General features: G+C 34.9%; 1 protein-coding gene across 1 annotated transcript; it reads left to right on the plus strand.

Moving 5' to 3' along the window:
- The first annotated feature begins 7522 nt into the window (after positions 1-7522).
- Positions 7523-8512, plus strand: LOC100653809 (olfactory receptor 6C1-like). The gene has a single exon (XM_003405074.3). The coding sequence runs from the start codon at positions 7574-7576 to the stop codon at positions 8510-8512; it is 939 nt and encodes a 312-aa protein (XP_003405122.3). The 5' UTR covers positions 7523-7573.
- The last annotated feature ends 2680 nt before the right edge of the window (positions 8513-11192 follow it).

The following is an 11192-nucleotide window of genomic DNA, read 5'->3' on the forward strand; positions in this document are numbered from 1 at the left end:
GACTACATCTGTGGAAACATACTACGGCAAAGCCCGACGTCCTCAGTCAGAACAAGTTCAGGGGCTGACTATGGAACAGAGCATCAATTGTGCATGTGCATGTTCAAGTTTAAGTTGAAGAAAATTAGAACAAGTCTACGAGACCAAAAGTATGACCTTGAGTATATCCCACCTGAATTTAGAGACCATCTCGAGAATAGATTTGACATGCTGAACACTAATGACTGAAGTTCTGGAATGACATAAACGACATCATACATGAAGAAAGCAAAAAACCATTTAAAGGACAGGAAAGAAAGAAAAGTGCAAAATGGACGTCAGAAGAAACTCTGAAACTTTCTCTTGAATGTAGAGTAGCTAAAGCGAAAGGAAGAAATGAAGAAGTAAAAGAGCTGAATGGAAGATTTCAAAGGTCAACAGGAGAAGACAAAGTAAAATATTATAATAACATGTGCAAAAACCTTTAGTTAGAAAACCAAAAGAGAAGAACATCTCGGCATTCTTCAAGCCTCAAGTTGCTGTATTGAAGGATTCTATGGGGAAATATTGAACAACGCAGGAAGCATCAAAAGTAGATGGAAGGAATACATTGAGTCACTGTACTAAAAAGAACTGGTCAATGTTCAACCATTTCTGGAGGTAGCATATTATCAGGAACCTATAGTACTGAAAGAAGTCCAAGCTGCCCTAAAGGCACTGTCTAAAAACAAGGCTCCAGGAATTGACAGAATACCGATTGAGATGTTTTAACAAACAGATACATTGCTGGAAGGGCTCATCTGTCTATACCAAGAAATTTCGAAGACAGCTACCTGGCCAACCATCTGGGTGAGATCCATATTTATGCCTACTCCCAAGAAAGGTGACCCAACTGGATGCGGAAACATCAGACAACGTCATTAATATCACACACAAGGAAAATTTTGCTGACGATTATTCAAAAGTGGCTGCAGCAGTATACAGACAAGGAACTGCTCAAAATTCAAGCCAGATTCAGAAGAGGATGTGGGACAAGGGATATTATTGCTGCTGCCAGATGGATCATGGCTGAAAGCAGAGAATACCAGAAAGATGTCTACCTGTGTTTCATTAACTGTGCGAAGGCACTCAACTTTGGATCATAAAGAATTATGGATCATAAAGAATTATGGATAACACATTGCAAACAATGGAAAATCCAGGATGCTTAAATGTGCTCATGAGGAACCTGTACATAGATCAAGAGGCAGTCATTCAAACAGGAAAAGGGGATACTGCATGGTTTAAAGTAGGAAAAGTGTGTATGAGGGTCATATCTTTTCACCATACTTACTCAATCTGTATGCTGAGTAAATAATCCTAGATGCTGGACTATATGAAAAAGAAAGTGGCATCAGAATTGGAGGAAGACTCATTAACAACCTACCTTATGCAGATGACACAACCTTTCTTGCTGAGAGGGAAGAGGACTTGAAGCACTTACTGATGAAGATCAAAGACCACTGCCTTAATATGGATTACAACTCAACATAAAGAAAAAAAAAATCCTCACTAGTGGACCAATAAGCAACATCATGCTAAACATAGAAAATATTGAAGTTGTCAAAGGTTTCATTTTACTTGGATTCACAATCAACACCCATGGATGTAGAAGTCAAGAAATCAGACTATGCATTGTGTTGGGCAAACCTGCTGCAAAAGACCTCTTTAAAGTGTTAAAAAAAAAAAAAAAAAAAGGATGTCACTTTGAAGACTAAGGTGCACCTGACCCCAGCCATGGTGTTTTCAGTAACTCATATGCATGCAAAAGCCGGATAATGAATAAGGAAGGCTGAAGAAGAATTGACACCTTTGAAGTAAGATGTTGGGGGAGAATATTGAATATACCATGGATTGCCAAAGGAATGAGCAAATCTGTCTAGGAAGAAGTACAACCAGGATGTTCCTTAGAAGTAAGTATGGCAAGGCTTTATGTCACATAGTTTAGACATGTTATTAGGAGGGATCAGTCCCCAGAGAAAGACATCATGCTTGGTAAAATAGAGGTTCAGTGAAAAAGAGGAAGACTTTCAATGAGATGGACTGACACAGTGGCTGCAAAAATGGGCTCAAGGATAACAAAGATTGTGAGGATGGTGCAAGACCAGGCCGTGTTTTGTTCTGTTGTATATAGGATTGCTATGAGTCAGAACCAACTCTACAGTACCTATCGACAGCAACAATTTTAGTAAAAATTCATATTTGAAAACAGATGAAGACATAATGGGATCAAAATTAGTACAAGGAAGAAGTTTCTGATAAAAAATGTCACGGTGTAGTAGAAAAAGTTCTGAATTGAAAAACAGGTTTCCTTATTTGTATCCCCCAAGAACTTTGCTCTTTATTGTGTGACATTAGTCATTTTCTCTCACTGGCTTGTCCACGTTATTTGGTAAACTGCATGAAATTGAAAATCACAGGTATTGTTATTTCAGTTTATCCCGAGTGCCTTGTATATTACTTAAAGATTACAGGTTCTCAATAATTTTTTATTGAATTGATAAAATCATGAGTCAATGGACTTCCATTTTGTTACCTCTGAAAAGAGACCAAGGGGAGTCTGAAATCTATATGCTTACTAAATACCTAGATTACATGCTTCTATTAACTACTAAAATACACTCAACATACCAATCAGGTAAAAATGAACCTTCTTGATAGTAGATCCTTCTCAAAATTAATGCTATCATTTTAGGGAAAATGAATTAATGTTTGGAGATAATTTGAGAGTTTGATAGCTATTTAATCTAAACCTTCTCATGCCTTCCCATGGGAACTCATTGAGTAATGAATTCCATCTTATTGTTCTTTTTTTTTCTATATTTAGAGTTTTAGATAGTACACAAAATATTTCCTGAACTCTTGACCTACTCCTTATGCCCATTCTGTCTCTTTGGACATTGTACCTTAAGCCTCCTGCTCCAATTTTAGTACTAATGTTGGTAACATTTTTATAACCCTTAGTGTATTTTCTTCTGGCTCTTGTTGGCACATTTGATTCGCTGAAGTAATTCCCATGAGCCTGGGGAAGATATGGTAGATAAAACTATGTGGCTTATACAGGTCAAAAGGCATGTAGAAACCATGTTGAAAAAGGTTCAAAGTAACTCTTTACCTTTCTTCTCTTCACTGTTTTGCTCTCAGTGTCTACAATGGGGAATATGTCAAAGAATATTGGCTATAGAAACAAAATAATTTCAAATATAATCGGAGAGAGTTCTGTTTAGAAATATTGGATGTCTTAGCCTAAAACAGAAACACTTGCCTATATTTTATAACTTCAACCACCAGCCCAGGGTACTTGTGTGACAAACAGAGGTAAGACTAGAAAGTTGAAGCCAGTGAAAACTTCCTTTACAGTGATTCATTAATTCTTAGCTCAACTTTTTATCAGATTGAATAGAACAATTTTGTGTTGCTATTTCTTTCAACATATATCGAGAACTGTGAAAAATGAATATGTTTACCTTTCTTGTTTACCATGTTTATGTATTTATTTCGAGGAAATTTGTTGTCTCTGATTTTGGTCTTTCTTATTGGTTATAAACATTCTTGTTGAATAAATAATTGCTATTTAGTGAATAACAGGCTTTGGTTTTACACCCAAAAAGCTAGAATTCCAAATATACCAGACCATTTACTAGTTATACGATATTGTTTATGTTACTTAACCTCGCTCCATCTCACTTTCTTCAAATATTATCATAGTTATATAATTTACATATAAAGTATTTAAAGGCTTAGCATTGTTCCTCAAATGAGTGCCCTCAAAAAATGGTAATTATTACTTTGACCAGCCTATCTACATCAAAAATAGGAATTTATTTTACTTAAGAATAGTAAAGATAACAGTAATCACTTTCTGGGAGTACATGCTTTATATAAAATGTTATATAAATGATTCTATTTTTTTATTGAAATTAACCCTCACAATAATTCCATGAATTAGTATTCTCATTTAATAATACATAAATAAAACTAAATTAAAACTCAGAGAGATTAAGTAACTTGTCCAAATGCACAATATTTTAATGTGGCTGAGCTGCATTTTTAACCTCTTTCCCTCTGAACGCAAATTCTGTAAATTGCCCCAGTAATTCATAAATTATAAATTAATAGTAAGTCTTGATGTCACTTTTCATAATAATTCTTTCCTTTTTTAAATTAATATTATCTTTAAAGATGGATACCTCATTTTTTATTTTAAAGATGGATACCTCATTAATAAATTAAAGATTAAGAATATACGTAGAATTTCTCTTTGAAAACCTACAGGTTTTGGAAGAGTGATTTGAGTGGTTTTTGTTTTCTTTTGCTGTTTCTATTGAAACTGATGGTGCTTTGATTCAGTTTTACCCTTTTTTATTGGAAAAAAGCAAGGTCTTTTTTTTTTTTTTTCTGAGGACTCTGAGAAACAATTCTGAAGTAATTATGGAATTATCCAAGGAAAATTCTAGAGAAACCATTCTGTTAAAAAAAAAATCTAAATCAGTTTTTCTTATGAGACTTTTTGCATTCAGTCATGATGAAGTGCTTAAATGATATTTGACGTCACTGAACACAGTCAGGAATGGAATTAACCATGCCAGAAAAAAAAATATTGTTATAAAATCACCTTATTATCCAGAATATAAAATTAAACTCAGACTCAGTTCTCTTCTCTAACAAATTAACTGAATATCTAGAACTAACACCAGGAAAGACAGAAAGATAACTGGAAAATTGTGTGGTAATACTGATGGAACTAATTTTCTCTAGGATACATGTCTTCATAACTTTATGACTTTTTAGGAGCCTTAACTGAAAACAAAAGAATTCAGTAAAAATAGAAAACGTAGGATAGTAAACAGTTTCCAATTACATTGTGGAAGTTAGGAAGATTCCTACCCCGTGATTATAATTCATTTAGGAAAGAATAAGGAAAAACAGTCTCTCAATCTCTAACCAAATGAAACCAGTCAATCCCAGCTCGTGGTTACCACGTGTGTGTCAGAGTATAAATGTGCTTCACAGGGTTTTCATGACGGATTTTTAGGAGTAGATAGCCAGACTTTGTTCCAAGGCACCTCAGGGTGGACTTGAACCTCCAATATATTGGTTAGCAGCTAAGGACATTAACTGTTTGCCCCATCCAAACCAAAAAACCAAACCTGTAGCCATTTAGTTGATTCCTACTCATGCACCACCCAAGGACTCCTATATCTCCCGTAGGCCTTTAAATAGAGTTGCTTCTTTAAATTGGACAACTTGGGGAATGCTACTTTTTCCTCAAAAAGACCATCAACTTTCCTATGGAGTAGCACAAGTTTCCCAAAGAGCCCTGGAGATAATTTTTAGTTACCTCACTTAACACGATGGCAATTATTTGTTTATTGAATTGGTTAATTTTCACTTTTAATAACTCACAAGCCTGACTCAACAAGGAGACCATCCAAGGCAGATAAGAATTTGTTGAAAAGAAAAGGACAGAAAGGAACATGAAACGTTATCATGAGTTATGTGTGACTTGGAAAAGCAGAGCTGAGTAAGAGTTAGAAAACATGGTAATGATTTAGGCTTGGAGATATTCATCACATTGCTACCTAAATCTATGACAAAAATGGTTTAAGGATCAAAGAGTCATATGCAGCTGCTATAGAGGGTTGTTAATTGAGAGTTAAGGACTTTTATGTTCATAAATATATGTCATATACTTGAATTGCCATACGTATATTTACATAATATTTAATTGAGCTTCCCCATCCCTGTGATGTCTGTTCCTCCTGTAGGCGTCCTTATGCCTATTTTCTCCTGTCCCTGAGAAATAGCAAAAAGAAATGGTTATTTTCCTGTGACTTTCACATGGTTTCCTAACATCACTGGCCACCATCCATCTCAGCTGGAATTTTCATTGAATCAAGAGAGCCATGTGTGCTGCTAAACAGTGAAGTGAATGAAAAGAGAGCTCAGGCAGATAAGCGGGGGGGAAAAAAGGAAAAACAATTTGAGACATTTTACAGTACTATGATGCACTGTTCGCAATAGAATCAAGAATCTTAGAACTATAGTGTTATTTTATTACAGACACTTCTCTCATTATTCTGAAATAAAAATTTGCTATTTAATGAGAATGCATACAATGATTGATATGATAACGAACGGTTTAATTTAGAGGGGGTTTTAGCTTTACTTTAAAATGTGTTATTCTCTAGTAGGAAAAAAACATAAAGGGCTTTCATGTTCTGGTTTATTGATTACTTCTAGGTATTGAGAAATGGGACTTCTAATGAAAAGTGAATGCTAATGTAGATAAAAGAAAAAATATATAAAATATTGGTGAGAAAACAGAATGTAAATATAGAGAGAATAATAAAGAGATTTATGGGACAATGTTGATTTAAAAAATGTTCTGTGCAGGTTGATGTTTTATTTTAGTTGTTTGTAAAATCTGGTTTCCTTAGCCCATGGAGCGCCCTGTTCTGAACTTCTGCTCTGCCTCCTCCCTACTCTCTAATATCTCAGGACGGTCATGGTAATGAACGGTGTTCCTGGCCTCAAATGAGCTGTCAAAACCAACAGCAAACTGAAGTAACCCATTGCCTTCAACTCCATTCGGACTCATAGCGACCCAATAGGACAGAGTAGAACTGCCCCACAGCGTTTCCAAGGAGCAGCTGGTGAATTTGAACTGCTGACCTTTTGGTTCTCAGCCGTAGCTATTATCCGCTATGCCACTAGGGTTTTTTGGTTAAACTCATGTAAGAGGTTGGAAAAGATAACTGTGAGCCAGAGAGGAAATTTAGAAATATGTCACATTATTAGAGATTTAATGCTACAATAATTTTGAAATTTTGGTTTTGTCTCCATTTAAGTGGCCCTTTTATTAACACGGAAACACTGAAGGCGTAGTGCTTCAGAGCTATGGCTGCTAACGAAAAAGTTGGCAGTTCGAATCCACCAGTGCTCCTTGGAAACCCTGTAGGGCAGTTCTATTCTGTCCTATAGGGTTACCATGAGTTGTAATTAACTCGATGGCAAGGGGTTTGGCTTCGGCTTTTGGTTTTATTGACACACTTGGCTTATAGACATTATACCTATAAATAATACTACGAGTGATCAAGAATTATGAAATGGAACACTTTTACGGGGTTTGGAGAATAGCAAGAAGGTGTTTCTAATGAGAAGGAACTCTTTCATGCAAATGTCTTTAAAGGTCTATATGCAGTATTTTTTTTTATTCTAGTATTATTAAACATTAAAAAAGACCTAGGTTCAAATTCCTGTTCTACGCATTTCACACATGTGATTTGGGGAAGAATTTAAAAAATGCTTTAAGCCTCAGTTTTTGATTTGTTTAAAATATAGATTTGAGGAAGAAATATTCTGACATATGATAAAAACTTAACTTTAAACATGTTAGCTACTGTTATTAAATGGTTTTAAAATTCCCCTGAAATGTAATATGCCATAATATGTTTACTTACGGAGCCAGATTCCATCACTATTCATGTGTAATTCCCTTTTCTTCAGGTGTTCCCTTTGTATTTTCTCCTATAGATTTCGCAAGAGAAAAAAAATGAAAAACTACACAGACGTAACAGAGTTTGTCCTGTTGGGACTGTCAGATGACCCAAAGCTTCAGATTGTGATTTTTGTCTTTCTGTTCATCACCTACATGCTCAGCATCACTGGGAACCTGACCATTATCACCCTCACCCTGCTGGATTCCCACCTCCAGACCCCCATGTATTTCTTCCTCAGGAATTTCTCCTTATTAGAGGTTTCATTCACAACCGTCAGTATACCCAGGTTCCTGGGCACCATTATTACAGGAGATAAAACCATTTCCTTTAATGATTATATGGTTCAGTTATTTTTCTTCATTTTTTTGGGAGTCACAGAGTTTAATCTTCTGGCTGCCATGTCATATGACCGCTATGTGGCCATCTGTAAACCCCTGCATTACACGACCATCATGAATCTTAGAGTCTGCACTCTGCTTGTCTTCACTTCTTGGCTGGCTTCATTCTTAATCATATTTCCATTACTTATGCTATTCACACAGCTTGATTACTGTACATCCAATGTTATCGAGCATTTTGCTTGTGATTATTTCCCCTTATTATGCCTTTCTTGTTCAGATACAAAATTCCTAGAGTTAACTGGGTTTTCCTGTGCTGTCTTTACTCTACTGTCCACCTTGGCATTAATAATTCTGTCTTACATATATATCATCAGAACAATTTTGAGAATTCCCTCTGCTAGCCAGAGGACAAAGGCCTTTTCCACATGTTCATCCCACATGATTGTCATCTCCATCTCTTATGGCAGCTGCATTTTCGTGTATATTAATCCCTCAGCAAAAGACAGGGTGTCTTTGAGCAAGGGAGTAGCTGTGTTAAACACCTCAGTAGCTCCCATGCTGAACCCGTTTATTTACAGCCTGAGGAATCAGCAGGTCAAGCAAGCTTTCATGGACCTGGTAAGGAAGATTGCATTTTTCTCAAGCAAGTGAAAAACTAAAAGTGCTGTCATGAATTAGAGGTATGTTGAAGAACAATTAATTAAAAATCAGGGCTTTTTATAAGTCTATTAAAATCCATATGGTCTCCTAGAGTTAGTTCTCATTTCTTAAACTTTTATTTCTAACAGTTGACAAGGTTGTTTGAAGATGTAAATATAAATGTGCATATAGATGCATATATACGTAGACATATATGTTCCCATTCAAATTGCAATCCTCTCCCATGCACTACTCTGGGGCACTAGTTTTTCTACTCTATAACTTTTATTTTTCTAAACATGCTTTTTCACAATAGTTCTTATAAATATTAAAAAGAGAGAGAAAGAGAAAATCGTGTTTTAGGATTACCTCAGGAACACACTATTTCTAGAATTTCAGGAGATCACACATCATGTTTACCATTATTTGTAATTGACAATAAAAAAACACTATAAACATAATTTGATTACAGTTTTATTAGAATATTTCAGATAGATCTTTCCCAAATTGTAGACAATTAGTAACTATGTGAAAAACAATACCACTAAAAGAATAATGTAGTTAATTTGCTATAGACATCAAAAAGAATTTCTCACTACCCAGCTTAAAAATTTCTATGGCACACAATTTATTAATTTATAAAATAACTATCTATGTATATACTGGAAACCCTGGTGGCGTAGTGGTTAAGTGATATGTCTGCTAACCAAAGGGTCGGCAGTTCAAATCTGCCAGGCGCTCCTTGGAAAGTCTATGGGGCAGTTCCACTCTGTTCTATAGGGTCGCTATGAGTCGGAATCGACTCAACGGCACTGGGAGAGAATGTACATACTTACAGAAAAGTAGTAGTTTTCCCTAATACAGCTTCCTATGTTTCAGAACCTCATAATTACTATATACACAATACCATTCTTAATAAAAGCCTGAAGAAATACATGTTACTAGGTATCTGATACAGTTTCATTTTCTGTGTCTCAGTGTTATTTGTAAATTAATATTGATGTTAGGGTGCTCTTCCTGAAAATCAAGATCTAAGAAGTTTATAACTGACCCATATTTGTGGCTATTTGATATAACGAGATACTTGACCAATTCTTTTAATTGTTTAATGAAGTGACCAATCCAAACCAATACAAATCCAAACCAAACCCATTGCCATGACATTGATTCAAGCTTTCAGTTAGTAGCCCACTGCTCATCCTTTCTGCCACTCTGGACACTGATAAAGTGACAGGAGTAATTCAATAGGGGTGAAGGAACTAACGACAGTAAAATTACAATGTATATATATAAAACACTGAGATTTCTCTTGTTAAAAAGTCTTTTATGTTCACTCTACTGTAAACATTAGAGTATGGCACTGTGTTGGAAAATTGACTGATTAGGATTTATACCATGATCATACAAGATCATATAATTATTAGATTTTTATTTTATTTTTTCCCATTATATCAAAAGCTGAATCAAGACTGAAAGGCACTCAAAAATGTCTAAGTTTGTTATTAACCATGTTTCCAGAAGAGGGAAAAACAGAGTGCAAACATAAAACATTGAGCCAAATTCTTCATGAACTCATTCACTGTACTCAGTTGAGAAACTCAACTCTCTGATTTCCCGAGCAACAAAGAAAAACACCTGTCATACCTGAACACTGAGGAGATATTGAGCTGCTGGGAGGGAGATCATGGAGTTTCTGTTTCCTTTTTTCATACCCCAATTGTAATTCTGAAGCTAAATTGAAAGGATAAATTGGTTCTTATTACTTGACATGTATGTGTTTAAGTGGAGATCACTGTAGATCAGGGAAGCAAGAAAATTGTAACGTTCCTACAAATAATATGAGACAGTTTATCCTGATACTATTAGATGGTTCATCTCTCTATTTAAATCTATTTCAGCTACAGTTGATTACAAATTTTTGAAATCTGTATATGTATTTTGATTGTCTATTTCAGAGGTGGACTTTTTTTTGTAAAGGGCCACATATTAATATTTTAGACTTTACAGGTCATAGAGTCTCTGATGTAATTACTCAACTCTCCCATGGTAGCAAGAAAGCAGCCATAAATGTACATAAATAAATGAGCTTGAGTACATTCTAATAAAGCTTTATTTACACCATGAGTCGGTGGGCCAAATTTGACTGTATTGACCAACTTTTGTCTTAAGCTATTTCATAATGCATTCCACTTATTATTTCATATGGAAAATAAAATGATTTGAGTAAAATGTTAAAGCTCAGTAATAGATCATTTTAAATTTAGTTCCCAATTTTTGATCTTGTGTTATAAAAATGAATGAGATCAATCTTACAAAATATTTCCAAGGGCAAATAAAAGATGCAAATCTTTCTAGCTCATTGCATGGATTAGTATATCCTTGACATTAAAAGATAATATGAAAACTCTCCTGTAATCTAACTCAAAATAGGAGATAAAAATACCAAAATAAATTAGCAAAACTTCTACTCCATGTTACATATGATTTTATCTCAAAGATTATTTATCTTTAGAAAATCTATTAGTGGAGCTTACCACATAAACAGATTTAAAGGTAAAAGCATACCTACATAACTCCTCTGATAAAATGCAATAGCCATTCACAATTATTAAATAATTGCTTTCCGAAATAAGAAGAGGACAGAATGTTGTTAACCAGAGAAACGTTCATTTAATTAGGTGCAAAAAAGACT

The sequence above is a fragment of the Loxodonta africana genome, chromosome 4 (assembly GCF_030014295.1).
Source record: "Loxodonta africana isolate mLoxAfr1 chromosome 4, mLoxAfr1.hap2, whole genome shotgun sequence".
Lineage (NCBI taxonomy): Eukaryota > Metazoa > Chordata > Mammalia > Proboscidea > Elephantidae > Loxodonta > Loxodonta africana.